The 25,716-nt window shown below is 38.5% G+C and overlaps 2 protein-coding genes across 4 annotated transcripts in view; one reads left to right on the top strand and one right to left on the bottom strand.

The window, feature by feature from the left end:
- Window positions 1-3,765: 3,765 nt before the first annotated feature.
- Window positions 3,766-14,670, top strand: LOC126369620 (ATP-dependent RNA helicase DDX54). The gene is made up of 12 exons (XM_050014126.1): window positions 3,766-4,060; window positions 5,339-5,518; window positions 6,576-6,759; window positions 7,721-8,067; window positions 9,086-9,296; window positions 9,708-9,940; window positions 10,660-10,851; window positions 11,152-11,265; window positions 11,604-11,722; window positions 12,838-12,973; window positions 13,508-13,658; window positions 14,462-14,670. The coding sequence occupies exons 1-12, from the start codon at window positions 3,860-3,862 to the stop codon at window positions 14,635-14,637; spliced, it is 2,244 nt and encodes a 747-aa protein (XP_049870083.1). The 5' UTR covers window positions 3,766-3,859; the 3' UTR covers window positions 14,638-14,670.
- A 328-nt stretch (window positions 14,671-14,998) lies between these two features.
- Window positions 14,999-25,716, bottom strand: part of LOC126369615 (phosphatidylinositol 4-kinase beta) — a 63,376-nt gene continuing 52,658 nt past the window's right edge. For all 3 annotated transcript variants that reach the window (XM_050014118.1, XM_050014119.1, XM_050014120.1), the window contains exons 4-10: window positions 24,678-24,944; window positions 24,033-24,212; window positions 22,873-23,106; window positions 22,249-22,427; window positions 21,686-21,797; window positions 20,771-20,912; window positions 14,999-18,948 (exon numbers count right to left, since the gene is read on the bottom strand). In XM_050014118.1, the coding sequence (XP_049870075.1) occupies window positions 18,767-18,948; window positions 20,771-20,912; window positions 21,686-21,797; window positions 22,249-22,427; window positions 22,873-23,106; window positions 24,033-24,212; window positions 24,678-24,944 (1,296 nt within the window). In that variant the 3' untranslated portion in view covers window positions 14,999-18,766. The remainder of the gene's footprint in view (window positions 18,949-20,770; window positions 20,913-21,685; window positions 21,798-22,248; window positions 22,428-22,872; window positions 23,107-24,032; window positions 24,213-24,677; window positions 24,945-25,716) is intronic.

The raw sequence follows: 25,716 nt of genomic DNA, 5'->3' as shown, positions 1-25,716 counted from the left end.
ATTAAAATAAGGTAATAAGTCAGTCTTAGTTGGTATAATGCCAAATTAATAAAGTGTGCGCGAAGAGGAGGATCGGGAATTATACGAAGGAGGGAAAATTAGTTTTGGGCTTGGAAATTAGGTTTTTCCTTCACACACATCAGCGAACAATGATAACGACTTACAAGTACCTACCTAAGCAAATATTTCAACCATTAATTACATCTATTTTTTATTATTTTTATATAAAAGATGTAAAATACGTGTAATAGGTTGAACACCCCTGTTATTTAAACATTAATAATGTTAATAGTCACTCAAAGACAATAATCAGGTGCTGCGTGCAAATTAATAGAAAACACGTGTGACTACAGACGTGCAATGTATTTAAATGAAGGTAGTAAAACAATGCACTTACATTGGTGAATAAAAAAATCTCTTAAGTTGATGTAACCTAATAAGGATACGGGCATGACTGTATAGGTACGGGTATGACTGAATGTAGATAAGGGTATGACTGCATATCGATACTGTCACCCTTATTAGTCGGTATTATTGCGGAAAGAGCCTAGGAACCAGGGGATGACTCAGACATCAATAAGATAACCTGCAGACTCCCCTGAATGTCATTCTAAAATGGACACGATGAAACGCGTGGTTGCGCGGTGATTGAAGTTACTATCGCCCAAATACACACCTGCCAAATATTGCGACCAACCTGCCGCAGTAAACTATAATTACTTTATGTGAGTAAGTAATTATATTTATATACTTCTTTTTGTTCTAGGTACGTGACAATCCAGCATGGATCGATGGCGAAAAGAAGACAACAAATATAACTTTCACTATTTCTTAACATATTTATTGACTATGTTCTTAAAAGCTACTACAATGCATTGGTACATTAGGTATTACAATGATCTGGTTGTATTATAAATGATGGATTGATATGGTTTAAGATAGACCCATAATAAAGGGTGATAACTGAAAAGGTACTAAAACATAGCACGAAAAAATATTATATCTACTTAGAAAAGTCTTGCTTTCCATTAATACTTAAATGTTTTTAAAAGTTACCGTTTAAGTACCTAGTACCTTTGTAATTTTCTCACAAAGGAAAGCAACGGAATTTACCGTTTGAAGCGTCTTAAAAATATTTCAGCCATTTTGAAATTATTTTGTTCTGCCAGAATCACATGTAACATTTACATACAATTAAATTCACATACATTTAGAATATAATGATAATGTAGAGTAAAAAAATATTGTTATATTATCAAAACGAGGGTTATTAGTTAGTTTGTGTCGGCGACAATGAGTGACCCCTGGCACTCGGATAAATCTCAACATTTTTTTCAATATTGTCAATGTCAAGAGGCACGTAGAACACGAATGATCATTCGGACTGGCAAAGTCATCAAGAAGACAATTTGTCACTTTCGATACTAAGTCCTAAGATGGATATGAGTATGGTGATAGCGACAGAGGCGAAGCGATTTTTTGTCAGTTCGCGAAAATAATACACTAAAATATTACTATTTATCGGTTTTAAAACAATATTCCTCTATCCGTTTTCCTGTAATAGTGTATCAACTTTTGTATGGAATACGGATCATCTTAATGGGTAACGGTCGGTCGAATTGTACTGTATTCATGTGTTATGTCTGATTGTTTAAATGTAGTTCTGTGCAATAAAGTATATTTGGTTTGATTTGATCTTGAATTAGTAATGTGATACTTATATATATCACCAGCCGACTTGCCATTTGAACTTGAAGGACCATAATTTATCACACTAAAACTGTACCCAACCAGATGCCTCTTCAAAGGCAACTAAGCTAAAGTATTTCAAAACTTGTCCCGTGGTTATAAGGTCCAAAAATGGCGAAGTTCTTGTACCTACATATAGATAATGAGGGTCATTTTCCAATGTATATCTCCAGAGGGATAAGGAAACTTAAGAAGTGACTAGGGGACGTACTGGTAATGCGGCGGCTGAAATTAAGCAGCCATAGTTCAGTGGATAATATTATTGAGAAAAATAAGATATTTATTTACTAGTACCGTTACTCCGGTTATATTAATAAATTTAAAATACGAAAGGACTACCTATACCCCACGGGCATCGCCAAAAATGCAATTATAAACGTCAATAAAATCCACGTAACCTTCGTTAAACTTAGCCTACCTACTAGTAATATTAAAATATTCGGCACTGAGGAGATAGGCTAGCCCAAGTTATCATCAATTCGGTGCCCCTCTTGTAGGGCTAACATGCGAAACGTGATAAAATTTAGTCACGGTCGTTTTATCGATTCTGACGATAATTATTTCGTTTTTTCGATTGGTGCTAATATGTGCACCCAAATAAGCCACGTCGTTCTTTTAAAATACGAACAAAATCACGTGACACGCATGTTAGGGAAAAAAACAAACTTATCGATCTCGACAAAATGTATTGAATCGATTATATATTAGCCCTGCTGATATTATATCCTTTGATTATACGGGGTCAATGCTTATGATAAATAAACATGATACCTGCAAATAGAAAGTGACGTACCTATTTACGATCACTCGGGCAAATTTGGGATATTTTCTGTATTTAGGCAGCCATAGCATTGCTTTTCAAAATGGTAGAGTATCTAGGTATAATGAAGACCCATCTTTAGCACCTTTATAGTATCGAAGATATTTAAGTTGTTGATTAAATATTATTTTTCGTAGGTACCTGCTTATTAGGTACGTACGTAACAGATAGGCGCTTTCATAAATATTCTTTATTGGTATAAAATCTTAAGTAAGTAGTAAAGCTTGTCTTACTCATAAAAGTTGCTCCAGTTTAATACCTAATATAGGTATCAATGATAAAAAAATTGAAAACCACAAAAAAAAGTTTTCATCTCGAGCTCCTCCGTGCTTCGGAAGGCACGCTAAGCCGTTGGTCCCGGCTGCATTAGCAGTCGTTAATAACCATCAATCCGCACTGGGCCCGCGTGATGGTTTAAGGCCCGATCTCCCTATCCATCCATAGGGAAGGCCCGTGCCCCAGCAGTGGGGACGTTAATGGGTTGATGATGATAAAAAATAATATTATTATACAGTTTAAAATATTGCACTTCCCTTTTTCATAGGATTAAGTTTACATTTTCTTGTTTTTTATCATTTTGTACCAATACAATACTCTTATACTTACTCTAAGTCTAGCTAACTACTTAAACGATTAATATTTTCTTAGGAATGCCATTTAAAGCTTTAAAACCCTTATCTTAATTAATTATGTGTTATTTTAGTTATAAGTGTATTTATACCCGCTGTAATGTAACTCAATAAATAAATATAATCTTGAAGTTTTATTACCTGTGCATTGTGTATTTTTCTTAACTCAAATAATAAAGCCTTCGATTAATCCTTCGATTAATAAACCAAAAAAAAAGCAACCGAGAAAAGAAATAAAACCAGTGACCGAGTTTGACGATTTATTTCTCTTCCTTAGGTTTAAAAGACAAAACGCTAATAGTCTAAGAGCCAGCGGTCCCCAAACCGTCGCTATGTTAAAACAAGCTGAAACTGTGCGCATTGTCCTCAAGCCAGACACATAGAGCAACACAGGATTCCGAAGCAAAACTGATAATGTAGCATAAATAAAAGGAACATTATTTTTACACGTTATTTAACGATTTTATTATATTTCTGATTTCAATTTAATAACTAGCTACGTAAACGCTTTATTTCAAATGTTGGCAACACTTCCACGAAAATGTCAGTCAATGTCACTGTCAAAAAAGTTGAAGTTTCACACGTGCGTGCGTGTGTGAAAATTTTGTTTTTAACTTATTTACAATGGATTTATGGTCATAAGTACATATTATAAGTAAAAATGTTAAAATCTAAAGAGATACCCGATGACCTCCCGGGATTTGAGGCACCAGCGGAGGTCGCAACTGAAGAAAATGAATCCCAAACTCAGAAGAAAAAAAAGAAGGCATCTGGCGGTTTCCAATCGATGGGATTGAGTTTCCCGATCCTAAAGGGAATAACTAAAAGAGGCTATAAACAGCCAACTCCTATTCAACGTAAGGTAAGCCCGAAAAAGAATATTAGTTTCAATTCCAAACATAACCTAAAAATATTAACGTGTATATGTCACCGTAAAATTGTAAATAACGTTAGATTATAATCTATCTCGCGAGATTGTGAACTGTCGAAAAATTGTGAAACGTAATATACTGCTTACAATTTAACGTATTATTATTCGTCAGATTATAATCTATCGAAGTAAAACTGTTAAATCACAATCTTACAATTGTCAAATTGTCAACTGTCCGACGGCTGTCCCTGATTGGTCGGCCTTACAGTAGACCGTTCTGTGTCCATAGAGTTAGGAATAAAACACAGGTGTCAGTCAAATAAAATAAATGCTCTTCAAGATTGTGAAATCAAGTACGTATTTATTAATTATTTAGTAAGTAATCAATAATTCTGACATCACATGGTAAGAAAAAATGTATCAAAATTAAAAAATCTGAAACGTATCATTCAGTATACTTTTCGTGTGTAAGATAAACATGTTGGCGGCATAGGGGTGGCCCAAGGGCCACCCCCGCCGCACCCTAACCTACTGTTATGCCTTGTAAAAATTATGACAAAACACTATTATTCTAAAAAAGAATTATGGATATCTATTTATTAATCCCAAAAATAAGTTATACCTAACAAACCAGTATTCCTAGATGTTATTATGGGAAAGTAAAACTATTATGCTAAAAAACGTTATGTAAAAAGGATTATGATAATTAAAATTATGACAAAAACATTTATGCATTTTAAGAGAATCCCAAATTAACATTATGCTCACTCTAATAGTTTTGTAACTCTATGGTATAGCACGCGAGGTGCGTTTCGTATCACAATTTGACGGTTTCACTTCGATAAATTATAATCTACCGAAAAATAATACGTTAAATTGTAAGCAATATGATACGATTCATAATTATTCGACAGTTCACAATCTCGCGAGATTCAAATCGATAGATTATAACCTAACGTTATTTACAATTTTACGGTGACATATATAATAATTCACACTGGCATTTTAATTTAACGCATTTTATGCATTTTATTTATCAATATAAATTATGACTTTTATTCTCAATTTTATTATTATTTTACTGAATGATGGTAAAATGTGATTGCCAAGTCTACTTCTAGACCTATATTTTTTATATTTAAGATTACATAAAATCAGGTTATTTTAAAATGTTATTATTTAATTAATAGCTAATTATTAGTATAGATATCTTCCAACAAATCCTTCCATTAGAAGAGTAACAATGAAATAATCCTGCAATATTTTCAGACAATACCATTGGCTCTAGAAGGAAAAGATGTCGTTGCTATGGCAAGAACAGGTTCAGGTAAAACTGCATGTTTTGTACTGCCAATGCTGGAGAAGCTGATTGCCCCGACAAATAAACCCATTCCCGGGAAGAACTTCAGAGGCCTCATCCTGTCTCCCACCAGAGAATTGGCTTTACAGGTATGATATTTACAAATTATATCTCATAAGTATACAACCTCCTCCCCAAACAAAAGGTGTGAAGACGATCTACCACAAAGTTGGAGAAGGTCAACAGGCGACTGACAGATGTGGCGCAATAAGGAGGAGGCCTATGTCCTAGGACCGCCCGACATATATAATTAAGTAATAAAGTAAAACTATGTAATAATGTCGGTGAATAAAGGCAATTTTTATTTTATTTTATTTTATACAACCTCCTTGAGCATTGAGCACATGTTTTACACAAAAGACAACTTTTTAGAAAGTACCTCAAGTTAATCATTATGGATTTATAAAACCGTAGAAAATTTTGTGTTACATTATATAAACCATTTTATTTAATTTAATTTCTCAAATAAATAATAATCAAACAATTATAATAATTTTAACATTAGAAACTTAATTTTTAATGACATTATTTTTTTACCGGTTAAGTAAATTGTTTATTTTCTATTAATAGGAAAATGGTAAATACAAATGCTAGATTAATTTTGCAGATTTGTTGTTTAATATCTCAAAGTTTTGCATTCAACTCTGAGAAAGCTACTAGTGCAGTACTTTTAAGTAGCCCTTTAATTTAAAAAATAGTCTTTATTTGCTTTAAGTGTGACATAAAGGTTACATAATGAGGCGATGTGTAATGAGTTTGTGTATTTTCAAACAATATTTTTTGTTTTTTTCTTTCTAACTTGCGATCGGTTTTCCAACCATAAGCAGTTTTTTGCTAAGCAGTATTGGCGTGTAAGGCATGCCCGCCCATTGTTGGGATGCCTGCATGTAGATTACTGTAGATTGCTACAGGTTATCCCAAGTGTAGGATCTCTTCAATCGTCTTGTTTGTAGTGGCTCACTTAAGACTTGGGCAAGTTGGTTTTGGTGATGTTCGATCCTGTCCCTATAGGTTGCGGTCATCGCTTTTATCTCCTCTCGTACTGTAGGAATGTTTAAGTACTGGTGGATTTCATCCATCTTTTGTGTTTTCAAACAATATCCCCCTTTACATAATTTTTTATACCCTTCTATATTTTTATTTCAGACACTAAGGTTTGTGCGAGAGCTGGGAAAGTTCACCGGCCTATCATCAGCTGCGATACTGGGAGGAGAGTCAATTGAGCAGCAGTTCAGTGTGATGTCAGGGACCGCTCCGGACATTGTTGTGGCTACTCCGGGACGATTCCTGCACATCTGCATAGAAATGAACTTGAAATTAGATAATATTAGTAAGGAAATAAAACTAACTTATATTTACTATTGAGGTTCTATACCTGTTTGTGTCTCCGTTTAAACCTTTTTGTTAGAATGCATACTAAAATTTTATTGCATACTAATTAACATACATACATAAACAGCCTATATACGTCCCACTGCTGGGCACAGGCCTCCCCTCAATCAACCGGAGGGGGTATGGAGCATACTCCACCACGCTGCTCCAATGCGGGTTGGTGGAGGTGTTTTTTTTACGGCTAATAGCCGGGACCAACGGCTTAACGTGCCCTCCGAAGCACGGAATCATCTTACTTTTTTGGACAATCAGGTGATTCAAGCCTGAAAAGTCCTTACCAAACAAAGGACAGTCTCACAAAGTGATTTCGACAATGTCCCCATCGGGAATCGAACCCGGACCTCCAGATCGTGAGCCTAACGCTCTAACCACTAGACCACGGAGGCTGTTAACAATACTAATTAACATGATTTTATAAAGAACAAAATCTTATATTAATAAGAACAATGCAAACTAAAACTCCTACCTTTTTACTCTGTTACTACAGTCACTTGATGTGAGAATTTTACAATCTCTGACTGTCACATTCATATTTAGTAATGTTGAGTATACATGTGATGCCCAAAAGTCGTCATCATCTCCCTAGCATTATCCCATTTTTCACAGGGTCCGCTTACCTAACCTAAAGATTTGACAGGTCCAGTTTTTACAGAAGCGACTCCCTGTCTGACCTTTCAACCCGGGAAGGGAAAACCAGCCCATTACAGGTTAGGTCACATACATCCGAATATGCCTTTCTCGGGAATGTGGGTTTCCTCACTATGTTTTCCTTCACCGCTGAACATGTGATAATCATTTATAATCCAAACATGAATTCGAATACAAATTCGACAATCATTGGTTTTCCAAAAATATCAACTAAAATTGTTTAATAATAAGAAAAAATTTAACCATTACAGAAATGATAGTATTCGACGAAGCCGATCGCCTATTTGAGCTTGGTTTCGGTGAACAACTGAGGGAGTTAGTAGCGAGACTACCATCCGCTCGTCAGACCCTTTTGTTCTCAGCCACACTGCCCAAAATGCTCGTAGAATTCGCTCGAGCCGGGCTCTCAGACCCAACATTGATAAGATTGGATGTAGATTGGAAACTTCCGTCTACACTATGGCTTGGTTGGATCTCCGTAAGGGCTGAGTTGAAGACTGCAGCTTTACTGCTTCTGCTGGACAAAGTATTGACGAGTACAACCCCACAAGCAGTCGTATTCGCTGCCACGAAACATCATGTCGAATACTTACAACTGGTAAGTCACTAAATATTCATCAAATATTCTTTTTCGTACAAGTACAGAACATAATAACTTACACATTACCACAGCTCGGACACTCCATACAAAACTTTTGCTCTTACCGTGTGCCGCGTAAGTGCGATCGAGACAGAATATCCGCGTGCGCTCTTATTCGTTATAAAGTGAGACCCAGCGAGGAGTGAAGTAACTAGCTCGGGGCCGATACTAATTGGTACGGACGGAAAATGTCCGTTCTATACATATTATTCATTAATCTATGACATTACGAGTACACACACACACATAAACAGCCTATATATGTCCCACTTGAATCACCTGATTGTCCGAAAAAGTACGATGATTCCGTGCTTCGGAGGGCACGTTAAGCCGTTGGTCCCGGCTATTAGCCGTAAAAACACCTCCACCAACCCGCAGTGGAGCAGCGTGGTGGAGTATGCTCCATACACCTTCCGGTTGATTGAGGGGAGGCCTATACCCCGCAGTGGGTGGACACAGGCTGAGTAGATAGATATTTTCATACTATCACCCACCTCTAAGGCTCATAGTTTTAATTTATCACCTTTCTAATCTACTAGAACTACTACAAATAAGCTAAACCATTACAGTAAACTATTAAACATACAGGTTGTTAGTGACATCTTAACGAATACTGAAGGAGACGATTCAGCTCATGATTCTGAATTAATATCAAGTAGGATTTTCCGTCGCAAAAGTATGGAAATGAAAATGAAGTTTTTACGGTGGAAAATACCACTTGATATTAACTCAGAATCGTGAGCCGAATCATCCCCCAAAAATTTCGTTATTGTGTCACTAACCTGTATACAGTCATGAGCAATATAATGTACCCACTTTAGGACCCTGTCGCACTTACATATTTGACATTTAGTGAGACTTACAGTTCAATTTGTCAAAAAAGTTAATATGACATGGTACCAAAGTGTATACATATTAATATACTAGTGTATTTATTAGTATACTCGTGACCGTACATGACGTTAACTGATTCCAGGTTCTAAACAGAGCCGGGATATCGTGCACATGTGCCTACTCCGGCCTGGACGCGTCAGCTCGTAAGATCGCCCTAGGGCGGTTCTCCAACAAGAAGTGTTCAGTATTGCTGGTCACGGACGTCGCCGCTCGAGGGTTGGACCTACCCGCTTTAGACACCGTCATCAACTATAACTTCCCGGCCACGCCGAAGCTCTTTGTGCATAGAGTTGGTAAGTTATCTATGTGCACGGTGTTAGTGACATCGTATATAGACCATGTTTCTGAGTTGATATCAAGTGGAATTTTCCGTCGCAAAAGTATGGAACTGAAAATAATTTAAAAAAAACACAAAAATTATCATGAATTTTCCGACAGAAAATTTCACTTGATTATCAACTCAGAATCATGATCTGAATCATCCCCTTCAGTATTCGTTACGATGTCACTAACACCCTGTATTACTCACGATAAATTACTGTTGCCGCAAAAAAAAATATATGTGGGTATGTGATATGCTCCCTTCCGATTAAACGAGTGAACGTAGGGTGTTTTAATGGTGCTCCTCAGTTATATTGGATAACTGGATAGCCTACATATACTTCAGTTAATAATCAAATCCTCCACTAAACCGTTGATTACAGGTCGAAGCGCACGCGCGGGTCGCGCCGGCCGCGCATTCTCCCTCATAGCAGCAGAAGACATCGCTCATCTCCTAGACTTGCAACTATTCCTGGGAACAGAACTCAAGACCCCGGCTGAGATAGCGGAACGCGGCGCCACCTGCCCCAGTGGCGTGTGGGGCGCGATACCAACTAGTGCTCTAGAACTGAGACATCAAGACGTCATGTCTTGGGAAAGGGACTATTCAGAGATTGTGAGTTTTCAACATACATATACTAATACGTACACCTTCATAAACTTCTGGTTATGCCCTCAATCGCTAATGGGCCACCCCATCTTCTTTTCGTGTGGGTTGTGAGATGGACCAACCTCATCAATCCGGTTGTTAGGGTTACTATTGAGTCGCAAAAGGCCCCATACGTGGCTCATGTAACGACTACGTACTCATATCAGTAAGTACGTAGTAATCGGGACTTTATTGGAAATACGCGTGATCATCATAACATCATGTCTTCACTCATAAGATGTTCATTATTATAAGATGAAAAAGTTGTTGTTCTCTTCTAACTATACACTGATGTATGATACTAGATATAAGATTTTTTTGTAAATGTCTGTTAGAAATTAATAATCAAAAATCAGAATCATTTATTGAACGTAATAATCACGGAACGTCATTTCGCAAGTTGTTAGGGCTTAGGAGAAGAAATGACAAGAAACTGCAACACGAACTTCTTTTAAATCAATGTAGGTATGCATTACAAGTTGTTTAATAACTAGTGGAACATCATCATCAGCCCATTAACGTCCCCACTACTGGGGCACGGGCCTTCCCTATGGATGGATAGGGAGATCGGGCCTTAAACCATCACGCGGGCCCAGTGCGGATTGATGGTTATTAACGACTGCTAATGCAAAAATGAAAATATTTTATATAAAATGAAGGTATACTTTTATTTTTTACTCTAACAGGAAGACGCAGCCCGCGTGTGCTCACGCGGCCTCCAACAGTACGTGAAGTGGCGCGAGCCTGCATCAGCGGAGGCCAACAAGCGAGCGAAGACCACACCCTTGCCCACACTCACGCATCCATTCTTGGTCGACGAAAACAGCGAAGCTGCCAACTTGATGGTGCAGCAGATCAAGAACTATACGCCTAAAGGGGTGAGGATTTTATTTCGTGTCGTCGCTTTATCACCTTCTAACACATGACGGGTTTGAGTGACAGAAAGGGATAGAAGCATAGGAAAGTGTGATGCGACCAGCGGGGTTAAAATGGCCACATCGAAGCAGTTCATCTGAGAAAGCAATATTGCTTTTTGACATTTGTTTGCATTGCGAACTTACTTTTATATGCGCAATTGCAATATTGCTTTCTTAGATGAATTCGATGTGGCTTTTAACCCCCCTGACGTGGTTCAGATTTATCAGAAGTACAAACAGTAAGTTTATTTTATTTTTCAGACAATATTAGAACTGTCAGCTAAGACAGAGTCTGCTATGTATCAAGCAATGAAAGCGAAGAAACAAAAACACGGAAAAACAGTGGATAAGGTTCGAGAAAATAAGAAATTACAGGTAAATATTAAAACACTACTATTGTATAGTAGATAATTATTTTGTTGCCTGACGCCGATTTTGTTAGAAACAGTTTAACTTCTCTGAAAATAGTGTCGTCCCTAACAAAGTAAGAAAGTGAGATAAATAGTTTTAGAACTGTAAAACGAAAATTAAGTTTGTAGCCAGAAAAGGCATTATTTACCATGTCACAACATATGGTAATTGGATTCCTTTTTACTTGAAAGATATAGATAACATACACAACATATATACATACGTCCCACTGCTTGGGACAGACCTCACCTCAATCAACAGGAGCGGGTATGGAGTAAAATAAAGTTACGTTTATTCTACAGGCGGAAGGTTTGTTAGAGAACGATCTGAAATCAGAAGTCAGTAAGAAAAAGAAGAAAGAAGTTGTAAGAGATGAGAACTACATACCTCACTTCGCTAGTGATCAACACACGGAAGCCGGGTAAGTGATCATTTATCTGAATTAGGTATTTGACTGCATCAAAAATAAATTATAAAATGCTAATCTAGAAACTGAAGGCAGCCTAAAATGATAAAAAAACATTCTCATTTTACTTTTCGACTTAGTTTTGAATTTTATTTATGACTTAAGTAACAATGAGTACGACGTTTGACCGCCTTTATTGATGACGTCACAGGACAGTATTTCCGTACAAACCCCAAAGAAAACTTTCGTTTTGACGTTTCGTAAAAAGTATCTCATTTTTGTCATTCAGGCCTGTTATCAACGGCTTATGTAAATGATTTATAAGCCGCCTAAATCTCTACTAATGTCTATTTATTGCCAGGACTGATGATTTGTGACTACGGTTTTACCGTGAAGTGTACTTAAAATATGTATAATGTGGATAAAAACTAGAAGTTCAAATGTAGGCGGCAGCACTGTTGAGTGTTCCTATTTTTTTTTTTTTTTGACAGTTCTCTATACTGGCCCCGATTCCTGCAGACACATATTTTATTTTAAGTTATACCCGTCAATTTCTTATCCGCCGAAAAGGAAAGGGACAGATGATTGACAACTGTTAATTTTAAAATGAATGAATAACCCGGGCGAATAAAATAAGCATCTCGCTGCAACCCGTTTGACGTGAGCTGTCAATTTAATTCCGTCGGGTTATTGGCCAATATAAAGATTTGGGCGGGTCTTTAAAATTCCTACATAAAATTGACGTGTGTTCCATAAATGTATGCCTGTCGATTGCCATAACTTAAAATAATTAGTTAATAATGGCGTGTGGCGTGTGACACCGAGGAGCTCGGTGGCGCAGCGGTAAACGCGCTCGGTCTGCGATTGTTGAAGTTAAGCAACTTTCGCAAAGGCCGGTCATAGGATGGGTGACCACAAAAAAAAGTTTTCATCTCCAGCTCCTCCGTGCTTCGGAAGGCACGTTAAGCCGTTGGTCCCGGCTGCATTAGCAGTCTTTAATAACCATCAATCCGCACTGGGGCCGCGTGATGGTTTAAGGCCCGTTCTCCCTATCCATCCATAGGGAAGGCCCGTGCCCCAGCAGTGGGGACGTTAATGGGCTCATGATGATGATGATGATGTGTCCCCAGTATGGCAGTGAACTTCAACGCGGGCGCGGCGGCGGCCGAGCTCGACATGGGCGCGGATAGCGGCGAGGGTGCGCGGCAGCGGCGTAACCAGATGCGCTGGGACCGCAAGCGGAAGAAGATGGTGCATGTGGACCCGGTGAGTACAACTGCTTTTGTAACCTAAAATATTAAACATTAACACAGACAACAGACTATTCATGTCCGTATCAAAATGGACAGAGCTACCAAAAGAATTTGCATCTAAACGTAATATTGCTACTTATTCGGGCTCACGTAAAGTGATATAATTATATAACTATTCTAAATAGCCGTGGTAGCCCAGTTAGTAGCTTGCTTCTCACCTTGAGGTGTCAAGTTCGAATCCGACATATTAAACCAATGATTGTCCAATTCATGTTTGGATCATAAATGATTATCACGTGCTCAGGGATGAAGGAAACATCGTGAGGAAACCCACATTCCCGAGAAATGCATTTTTGGAGGTATGTGACGTAATGTGCTGTTTTCCCTTCGCGGGTTGGAAGGTCAGACAGGCGGTCGCTTCTGTAAAAAACCGGGCCTGTCAAATCTCCATGTTAGGTAAGCGGTCCCGGTGAAAAATGCTAGGGAGATGATTCTATGGCAGTGGTTCCAAACACAGTACTTCTTATATGTATTTTTGTATCCTCAGGACGGCGGCCGCAAGATGATCCGCACAGAGAGCGGTGGCCGCGTGCCGGCGTCGTACCGCAGCGGCAAGTATGACGAGTGGCGCAAACGGAACGCGCCCGCCGAGGCGGACTCCGACGACGAACCCAGAGACAACACTAGGAAGAAACCAGGTCAGTACAAGCTGGAGATTTCTTCAAACTTTATTGCTATAGAAATTTAATCGTAGTAAATTGATATAAAATTCAAGTTGTCACCCATTTGCAATTACCGTGACTTCTGAATAAAACGTGTTTGCCGATTCGGACAAACACCAACCTTGTAACTTAATTTGTTAGGACCAAAACTATCTCTCTTTCTTGCGCTTGCTGTAAGTGAAGGACGACATTAGTTTAAGAGCTTTCAAACTAAAATTAGGTTTGGTTAGGCATCATTCCGCCTTCCATAACGTCGGACTGGATACGATAGAACTTTGGAACTAAATCTCAAACATTCATCATTCTATAACGTGAGGACCCGCTGAGAATAAAAATATCCGAGTGTACGGTCACGAGCATTAACATGTATACACTTTGGTACCATGTCACATTAACTTTTTTGACAAATTGAAGTGTAAGTCTCACTAAATGTCAAATATGTTAGTGCGACAGAGTCCTAAAGTGGGTACATTATATTGCTCATGACTGTACTGTACACAATACATGTTGTCTGATACCATATCTGATGGCTTGAGATAAAGCTTGAATAGGGTATCTGACTAGGTCAAAGATAAATTATAAATTGTTAATATAGAAATAGAAGCGGATCTCGCGCGTTACTAATTTATACATATTTGACGGCTTTTATTGATGATGTCACCGGACAGTATCTCCATACAAACTCAAAAGAAAACTTTCGTTTTGACGTTTCGTAAGAAAGTATCTTAACTAGGTTGTCAAATAGCCTATTTTCAAAAAGAAATGCGTTTTCGTTTCAGTATCGGAATTCCGCCCGCACTGGGTGAAACACAACGAGAGGATAGACAAGAAGAAGGCGACGGCGTCATCCAAGGAGTTCCGCGACAAACAGCAGATCGTAAAGGAACGCCTGCGCAAGGAGAAACTCAAGCAACGACTCAAGTTCAAAAACAACAAGAAGAAGAAAAGGAAGTAAACTTTAATAAACTACTGTATAGATTATATAATATAGAGGTGGTTTTATTCTCAAGTCCGCTAAAGGATTTATTTCTCCTTCATTTACAAAAATAATCCTACGCGTATTTTAGCATGAAGTCTTACATCTTACATCTATCCGATTGTACATCGTCACACAATAAGTGATACGCGACTCATCCATGCCTACTTCTTACTAAAATAAGCAGAAACATAAAATTCCATCTTCTTTGATCTTGAGACAGTTATCCTGCTTCCTCCATACTAATCAAAGAAAAAACCTTGGCGAAACTGGCGTAGGTCAACAATACCTGCGATACGGTTTACAGCAAAACATGAAGGATTATAATAAAACACATAGAAAGAATCATAATATATGTATATTTAAAATTAAAAAATTAAGATAAACATTAAAGCCTCTGCAGACGACCTGATCTGACGACGGATTCGGTCAGAGAGAATCTGGTAAACTCTAGTTCTATTACCTTATCTTTCGAACGCCGGAACGCGGATGTCGACCAGACACAATGTAAAATCTATTGTGTCTGGTATCTCGGCATATGAAAGGTTAAAACATTTTCAAGGTGGACAGGATGGTGAGTAGGATCCGAAGAAACAAGACGCTTCGGGTATAAGTAAACGTTGATCTTGTTCGTTTGATATATTCTGCCCAATCAAATCGGGTCGTCCGCAGTCGGCCTTAGAATACGTAGCTACTTACAATTATCTGTACATAAATAACGTGACTCGATTTTGAGAAAAAATATTTTTGGAATTTGGATGCAACTTTCTTAACCGTATTGATTATTACAAAAGGGAGCATTTATTTACATAGTCGATTTACTTTAAACAATAATACGACATATACATTGCCTTTTTGAATAGAATACTAAAGGTACTTCAATATTATAATGCTATCTAAAATTCAATATGTCAATCCACAACGAGTAAGTCACGCGCACGAATATATCCATATAAATTAGGGTAAGGATAAAAGCTATTTAGATCTGAAATACAATTGGTATTACCAAATAAATTAGTATAATATGTATATACGCGATTATTCTAGCAGACACTAAAACTTGACATTGAAAAATATTTTCTGTACATAAATATCTAACTGTTCAAAATGAGCCCAAACATTGCGAAATTTCAATCGTCCTTTGCTTAACACGATATTATATTGTCACAATATTTGTTAAAGGAGTAACAAACCCACGCTAAAATCGGGCTCGTGTAAGTGTATTCTTTATCCGTTTTATATACATACCATAAATTACTAGTAGGTAAATACATTTAAAAACCCGATTTGTCTTGAATAGATCGAAAAGTAGAAGCGACAAAACATGCGTATGTTAAGTTGTGGCTTAAAATTTGGCAACATTCTCACTCCTTTTATATTTAAGCGAATAATTAATTTACATACCGTACTAATACTAACCGATCCTTTACATTACGAGGAAAATTTGTATTTTATTATACCATTGAACGTAACAAAACGATATTGAATTTATCTAGCGGCAATCCTATAACAATCTTTAAAATCTCATTAGACAGATCACAGAACCTGCTCGTTGGCGTCAACAAACATTCCAATCTATGGTAAACATTCACAACACCAATTTACTAACAACTCCACATATTTGGACTGCGACATAGATAGATATTATCTAGTCTAGTATGTACTTAATTCATCACACTATATCCGTTACGCGGTGGACATCTCAACACCTCCGTGTGAATGTCTACCTGTTTTATCTAGTTTAACAATATTCTTTATCCAAAAATTTCCCTCATAACGTTTTATCTAAAACATGCCTTTTCCCTTTAATGCTTTTACATTTAGACGACAGTACCAGAAACGCAGATCCCATACATAAATTCATTTACACAACTAATTTTCAATATACAGAGTAAAACTTAGATTAATTGGGAAATCTAAACCTAATTCCTTTTCATGCCTGAACAATCAGTCTTCTCTTTGCAGAAATTATCATAATTTTTAAGTATTTACATTTTGATTTCAGATTATATTAGAATTATATTTGCAGAGTCACCATTTACACAAGGAGATATTTAGCATGTTTCATTTTAAACTTTAGCATTTAAAAATCTTTTGCGTCATTTCACTTCTATTTTTAAGGAACATCGTTCTTTGGATGTTTCCTGTCTAAAAGTTTATTTACTGACTTAGTTTTTATAAAGCACTGTCGGACTACGCGAAGTAACTACAATGGACGGGATAAAGGATGCGTTGCCTTTCCGATGATCCAAAAAGATGATTGAGCAAATAATAATGTTGTTTCAAGGTACAGCGAGTGGTTATGGCACTAATTATCTACAAAACTATTTATGTAAGCTAGAATTTACATGCAAACCAAATAAATTGGGAAACTCCGATAGCCCAGTATGTTTTTTAATTATTTTTCATCAAATCGTGTCTAAACGGGTGTGTCAAGTTCAATAATCATGCAGTATGTAGAAATTATAAGCAAATCCGATGTATGAAACTGTATTTGACGATCACACCGAATCGACTGAAAACAAGTTGTATATTTACAACAAACTTCGGATAAAAAAAAATCTTGACCAAAACCCAGAAAACAAACCCTGTCAGACCAATGCGAAGATGAACATGTCCCTTACATTCCTATTTAATAACATAAAGGCCCGATCGATGCAATTCATCTAAAAAGCAATTTTGCTATTTGACATTTGTTGACATTGTGCACTTTTATATGCGCAAATGTCAAATTGCAATATTGCTTTTTAGATGAATTGCATCCATGTGGCCTTCTTAACCCCCCAGGTCATTTTATTTTGTTAAAAGCTTTCAAATGTTTCCGCTTTACAAACTCTGACGTTTCTGTTATAAACAGCGCAATTTTATAGTAAACAGAAATCTATTATAACTGTCAGCTTGTCAAAACCGATACTATATAACAAAGAATACATTACAAATAACGTATTGCTAGAATGTTAAAACTATTGAAACAACTTTAAATATTTCGTTATTTCAAGCGAGTGTCAAGAAAATGTACGTTATAGAAAACTTGTTTTATTTTAAGATTACATTATAAAGAGCTTCGAGCCTCGGATAGTCTCAAAAGGGCAGTTCTTTCAAAGTGTGTTAATTATTTTCTTTAGTGTCATATTTTACGATATTCGCACTTGTCCATTCCAAGTTTTTTTTATACGACCTATTGTGATAACAATTAAATAATTTGAATATGCATAACAGTCACTAGTTTATCATTGCGTCACCTATTTATTCGGCAAAGCTATTGGAACACAATACAATAATTTATTCAATTAGAGATTTTATTTTTTAATAATCTTGAATTTAGAGAATTTGAGTTCGACACAACTTAAAAGTTCCATCGGATAACACGTTTTGTAGTCATGTCGTCACAAATTCTAACTTATTTAGGGCTAATTTTTCAATCATCGGATTTATTTATCACTGAGGATCTTCACAGCTTCATCTATTTTGTTTTTGGGGAACGCAGCTTGGATAGTCCCGCATTGATTTTGTATTGAATAAATCGAATTTGGAAAACTTTATTATACGAAGACACTATCTGACTATTGAAAAATAGACCCTAGACATATAAAACCTCAAGTTGCGTGATATATACACATGATAGAGCAAAACAAAAGTATTCCCTTCGTTCACCATCCTCATTTGATAGTCACCGTGAAGACAAGGCAAGTTTATATGACTTATTGTAGATTCGCCTCGGGGGGCATTCGCTTCACTGCATGACCATTTGGACACATGAGGGCTCACCCAGTTGTAAAGGGTAGACCGAAAACCAAAAACCAACTCTTCATATCTAGTTCAGTTAGTTACAGTCTTAGTGATATCTTTATTTATTTTTAAAGAGGGATTGACTGGCGAGACTCTAGGTACTTATCACGATCATTCATTGTTATCACTAAGACATGTTAACCTAGACTTGGCTATAGAACTTCAAGGGCTAAGCCTTAACACTTTCAGGGACTCAGCGGGTCAATGACCTTCCATTCATAATAATGGCGCTTAGAATTGTCCTTGAAAGAGTTAAGCAAATCCTTTGTCTTACCCCACCATGAAATGGAAACACAAGTAAAATTGCTATTTGAAATATTTACAGTATCCCGTTGGTGTAGTATTGGTAGTTGTCGTAGAGCCGTGTGGAGAGTGAGTTGAGGGCGTCGCGGACCAGCCGGTCTACTAGGGCTTGCAGTTGCGGCTCCGTCTTGCCGAGGTGGAAGCGAGCTCGGAACGATGACACCGCTGTGCTGCTCCGGAGACAGGCTAGCTGGCCGCCTGTGGAAGATATGATCGAAATATTAATTTATGTAGTAAATTATAGGTTACAATGAGTTTTTTTTTTTTTTTCTAAATTTCTATAACCTCTCATAAATTTATTGCGGTATCCTACAACCCCTGGACATTCGGGTTCTGAGCCTCGGCCGGGCCGTACATTCGACGGGTTAATCATGTAACATATCACTGCAATGAGAACAGGGCCTAGAACTTCTACACAACTCAATATACAGGCTGTAACACATTTTGTAACAATATTATTACCCCACTGCGGCAAAGCAAAAGGAGGGTTATGTGTTTTCGTTATCGACATTTTGGCTAAGCCAAGGACGATAATGACGAAGATTTTGTTAGAACATCAATATAATAAAAAGGGGACGCTCAAAAATACTCTGACGGCGAATAGCTTAAGACCGAACATCATAGAGGGGTCCAGAAAAATTGTTTCAAATATATTTTTCATGTACATAAGTAGTAACAAAAAATAGGCGATAAAATTGCAAAGTATCGGTTTTGTAGCATTAGCACATCTGCGTATTGTCACACCAAGGACACTTCATATAAAACACCTCGTTTTACACACACACTACAGACTGACGTTACTGTACACGCGCATCTGTGTGTGTGACGTCTGACGCCATACGGTCATGAGCATTAATAATGTATACACTTTGGTACCATGTCACATTAACTTTTTTGACAAATTGAACTGTAAGTCTCACTAAATATCAAATATGTTAGTGCGACAGAGTCCTAAAGTGGGTACATTATATTGCTCATGACTGTACAGTTGAAGACTAAAGTAAGACCGAGGGGGGTGAGGTAAACCTAGCTCAGCCGCTGGTGGGGAGCGGAGAGTTGCCGTTCCATACGTAGTATTTATTATTCATTATTCTATGCTAACGTGTAAATGTCACCTACTTACATAATTCTCTCATCAAACCACTTATTACATAAACACCACAGACTGATGTGACCGCGTTCCAATCAATGTTAAATGGTGCAATGAATCAATTTGTATGCATTTTGCGCTCCATATACTTCGCTTTGCATTCATAAATTATCGGATGCTATGCGTGTCGTCGTTATAATTACATACAAACATAAACATGAATAGTCTCTATACATACAGGGTGTTAGTGACATCGTAACGAAAACTTTTAGGGATGATTCAGACCATGATTCTGAGTTGATATCAATTGAAATTTTCCGTCGCAAAAGTATAGAATCGAAAATAATTTAAAAAAATCATGAATTTTGCGACGGAAAATGACACTCAGAATCGTTATCGTTACGATGTCATCTCTCTGTATACGTTATGTCTGTATACGTTACGGGGCGTTTGGGCCAGTATCCCGGGACCAACGGCTTAACGTGCGGCCTTCCGAAGCATGGAATCATCTTACTTTTTTCGGACAATCAGGCAATTCAACCTGCATTGGCCTAGCGGACTAAAAGGACAGGGTTACCGGGTTCGATTACTGATGGGGAATGATGAACATTAAAGTTCATATCCATGTTAAGACTTCGTATCAACAGTTTTTGATAACTAGTGGCTTTACTCACCCCCTTACTTGGTATCAATCAATCAATCAATCAATAATACTTTATTGCACAAGAACATATATAAAGGACATAAACATACGAATAAAACATAAGCACAATAGGCGGCCTTATTGCTAAACAGCAATTTCTGCCAGGTATCTTGCGATGGATGCACTTCTGACTACCCCAAATGGGATATAGCCGTGAGCTTGTTATGTTACGATATTTATCCGATTTCTTTATTACTAAGTTAGGGCACCAAGTGTGCGTAACGTACCCATGCGCATGAGTTCGACGATGTGTATGATCTGGTCGCAGTGCTTGCGCGCGGCGATGAGCCCGCGCAGGATGAGGATCTTGAAGTACTGGAACATGTCGCTGCTCTCGCCGTCCATCACTTCCACGAACTCTTGGGTCAGCTGGGGAGACAATAACTCGTGTTATTATTATTGTAAAAAAAAACAATTGTAGGGATTTTTAGGGTTTCGAACCTCAAAAGGTATAAGGAACCCTTATAGGATCGCTTTGTTGCTCGTCCGTAGTCTATCAAGACCTTTTTCTCGGAAACGCGTGGAGGTATCAAGTTGAAATTAACATCAAACACATATGGCTGTGGTCTCTTGATGCTGTATCAAGTTTTTAAATCGAAACAATCCAAAGATGTCCTGTCAGATGTACGGAGAATGCTCCATACCCCCGGTCTCTATACCTGTGGTCTGTTGAGGGGATGCTTGTGCCCAGCAGTGGGACGTATATACGCTGTTTATGTTATGTTATGTTATGTAGGCCTGGTTGCAGAGACCTTTAGGCCATGACTTAATTTCCGTGCTGATTAAAACAGACACAGTGTTATAAAGGTCTTTAATATAAAGATAAATAGGTAGAAAACACTTCACCTGGTGCATGGTATCACCACTGGGATGAAAAGTAAAAAGGGAGGGTGAAAAACTTACATTTTATAAATAACTTGGGTACTTAATTCAGTCATGAGCAATATAATGTACCCACTTTAGGACTCTGTCGCACTAACATATTTGACATTTAGTGAGACTTATAGTGCAATTTGTCTAAAAAGTTAATGTGACATGGTACCAAAATGTATGCATATTTATACTCGAGACCGTACCTCTGACTAAGCTGACGGGATATAATCGTAAGCGTGTGTTATGTTTTAAATAATAAAATGGTTTACCTTAAATGGAGAACTCTCAAACCCTAAATTCTTAGGAGAGATTGAGAATATGAATCCGAAGTCGATATGGATGATGTGGCCTTCACTGTCGAGTAGGATATTGCCGTTGTGCCTGGGAATATACAAACGAATGTGCGTATTATAATCGTAATCATGACATACCTACATAAAGTCACGGTCGTATAGGGGTGGGCAGAGATATAAGTTATGAATGAGAAAACCTCCAACCACTTCTGCTCCTATACCTATAGCACGCATATCGCGCGCGGTGCGATAAATGATAATGTGTAAACTCTTTGAGAATAAATAAATAATAAAAGTTTTTCCTACACCGGAAGGACATTCATTACTGTGAACGCCAAAATATCCTAGAATCTATTGTCTTTTTGCAAATATCCCGTTAGAACTTATAAAAAAAATATATTTCAGACTAAGATTGTCCATAAGATACTTATGTATGTCGCGTTTACGTAACTTTTGATTAGATATTTGCAAAAAGACAAAAGTTTCTAAGATATTTTTGCCAAAACAGTAATGATATTTGTAATAGGAGCGCGTATTACCTGTCTTTCAGCTGTAGTAAGTAGCTAGTGAGCGCGTACGCGGCGGCGGACTCGACGAAGTTGTTCTGAGCTCGCAAGAAGCCCTCGCTGTTGGGAGGACCGTGTTCTAACTCCAACCACGCGCGGAGGGTCTTGCCTGACTGCTTTTTTATTTGGTGGAGGGATACTGAGTTCAGTACCTGGAAGGAAGCGAAAGGCAGGTTAGTGATATTAATGATTCGTTATTCGTTTCTTTTTCAGAGAAGACAATTTGTGCATCCTCAGGTTCAAAATGTAAGACTTGTCTTTAAGATTACTCTTAAATTTTGTACCGGGTGAGAGCCCTCCCCATTTGTCCAGCCAAATAGTTATGAAAAAAAAACATATTTGTAAGTTTATTACACAGCACAGAATGGAAAGGTAAATAAATTACACTCAAAACAAACAAACGATTTAATTTATTATCTAGTATACGCTTCTTACAGGAACACTTACTAACGTAGAACAAAACACAATGGAAATTCTATAGAACCATCGTGCCCGAATAATTTATTTCCGGGGTCTACTTTAAGTTACAAGTTTACAACTGTGAGAAATAGTTGGATGTACTTGTATGTGCATATTATACAAGTACATGGTACGCACCGGCTGTATGAGTCCAGACTCGCGGTCGAGGCAGATGATCTCGTAGGGCCGCAGGCGCAGCGGCACGCGCTCGGCGCGCCACACGGCCCGCAGGCGCCGCAGCAGCTGCGCCGCCAGCATCTCCTGGCGCAGGTCGTCGCCCACCTTCACGATGCAGCCCAGCAGCCGCCAGCCCGCCAGCGCGCCGTACGGGGACATGCTGCGCATGCGCGACAACTTGCTCTCCCACGATTCCTGACAACATCGAAATCAAGCTCTAAATTCAAACTCTATCCATATTGCCGCGTTCGGTTCGTTCGCGCATCACACAAATACCACCAGACAGATTCAAATGAAATTTTGCAATTTTATACTATGTTTCATCAACATTTTCAATAGAAATCATCACGCTATACCTATCAAGTTGTCACCTTAACACTTTAATGGATGGACCGCAACAAAATATTTCGAATTTACATGAAACATAGGATCGAAACATCGGCTATAGCCGTTCTGTCCCTGAACGGCAGTATTTATTTATTTATTATTCAGAAGAACAACAGCTATCAATTATATAATAACTACTTACAAATATAGACAGAAAGTATTGACATCCTATAAACAAATAGACTCACATTCGCTAAGGAGTTTGTCTGAAAAAGCGTCCCCACCGTATTGTAAATACGTATACATTAAGTCTATGTGTGTAGATATTATAAGTTATTTAGATAGTATAAGTTCGCTCCCTTAAGATTTTATGGCTGTTCAAATAAAGTGAAATAACGGTTGTACAGTATCTTTACACGCCGTTGCTTGTGACAAGACGCGCGTCGATACAGAGATTGGTTGAGTAATTGTTATACGAGTATGACAGAATGCCAATTATAGCTAGTTGCTAATGAAGCTGTCGAGTTTTAGTTGTTGTTAGTAGTAGTCGTTACATGAGCCATATCAGGGGCATTTGGCGGCTCAGTTGTAACCCTGATACCAGGGTTGATGGGGTTGGTAATCCACTTCACAACCCACACGACAGAAGAAGACTACCTAACACAGATGGTTCGACCATTATAGACGGCGCCGGCTATACAGCTCACCACTTATCACGTTGATCTATTGAGAATCCACTTCACAACGCACACGATAGAAGAGTAGAAGAATTCAGTTGTATGTGGAGTTGTTACCTTTAGCGCAGCGGCGGAGGGGTCGGCGGGGTCGTGCCGGAAGGCGTTGGGCGGCGGCGCGGCCGTGGCGTCGGCCAGGCGGCGCCGCACGTCGCCGGCGCCCACCGCCAGCGACTCGCGCGACCCCAGCGACGACGCCGACACGCCCGACACGCCGGACATGGCTGACATCGCCGATACCTAAGGGAGGGTGATATGTCAGGCGAGTACAATTACGTAGTGTCCCCATTAGGCCCACAGTTATCGACTGGCTGCTCGCTGACTCAGAGCGGCGTCTTAATTAAGTGAGCGATGAACTGTAGCGGATTAGCCGTATAAGCCGCAGACTGCGTACAGTACGCGCTGTGTGGACACTCTTTAAAATAATATATAGAGAGACGAACAAGAGGCAAACAGTCAGCCGCTAACTATCAGATCATACAAACAGTTTTGCAACTCTTAAGATGATTCCAAAGGCGACCGCCGACATAGTGTGACAAACGACAGTATCGCCGCGTGCTGAATGTCTTTTCTAGGAACCGACCGGTCGTTAGCTTGTCGCTAGTTGACAGATCTTGGATTCGATTCCCAGTGGTCACACGTCTGACATAAAATCAAGTCGCGATAATAATAGACATTTACGAAATAAGAGTAAGTGTATCTTACCTGTGATAAGGTATCGGGCGCTGGTGCTCTCGTGGGGTAATGTCCTGAGAAGTCCTCGTCATCATGACTCCAACAGTCACCTGCGTCGACGTCATCTAACGCCGGGTGTAGAGCTAGTACCGGCCACTCTGGTACTAAGTTCTCTTCACTCTTGGTGTGTCGTATGGGTGGGGAGTGCGGCGTGGGGGGCGGGGGGGGTAGTAGCCGCGGGGGGAGCGGCTCGTGACCATCCGTCTCTAAGATCTCCACGTACATTATATACGGCGCCTGGAAGACAAGAACATTGAGGTTAGAAATTGAATTTGAACGATCCGCGAATAATACAGGGTGTTAGTGACATCGTAACGAAAACTTTGAGGGATGATTCAGACCATGATTCTGAGTTGATATCAAGTGGAATTTCCTGTCAAAAAATTCATGATTTTTTTTTAGTGTTTTTTTTTATTATTTTCCTATCCATACTTTTGCGACGGACAAACGGTTTTCACTAACACCCATACCTACTTGTATGGCTACCGTATGTACTTGTGTGGGGTGTAAGTGACATCGTAACGAATACTGAGGGGGATGATTCAGCTGATTATTCTGAGTTAATATCAAGTAGAATTTTCCTTCGCAAAAGTATAGAATTGAAAATAATAAAAAAATAAATAAAAAAACATGAATTTTGCGACGAAAAATTCCACTTGATATTAACTCAGAATCATGGTCTGAATCATCCCCCTGAGTATTCGTTACGATGTTACTAACACCCTGTATAGTCACTTTGGTTGGTACACCTGCTTGCTTCTCAATCGGAGAGCGCCGGATCGAACCTCGGTACCGGACTTGCACCAATGACATATTAATTTATCTTTAGTGCAGTTTTTACTAAGACAGTTGGCTCGACCTTTATAGACGGTGAATACGGCTCACCTATCACGTTGGTCTAACAGAAAGCTCGGTGAGGTGTGGGTAAATAGTTCATTTTGCGACGGATATACTTCTGACTACCCCAATTGAAATGTAGTCGGAGCTTATGTACTCGTAGTGTGTTAAG

Source organism: Pectinophora gossypiella, chromosome 9, assembly GCF_024362695.1.
Source record: "Pectinophora gossypiella chromosome 9, ilPecGoss1.1, whole genome shotgun sequence".
In the NCBI taxonomy this organism is placed as follows: domain Eukaryota; kingdom Metazoa; phylum Arthropoda; class Insecta; order Lepidoptera; family Gelechiidae; genus Pectinophora; species Pectinophora gossypiella.
The sequence above is the reverse complement of the archived record's forward strand: the minus strand, read 5'-3'. Positions and strand labels throughout refer to the sequence as shown.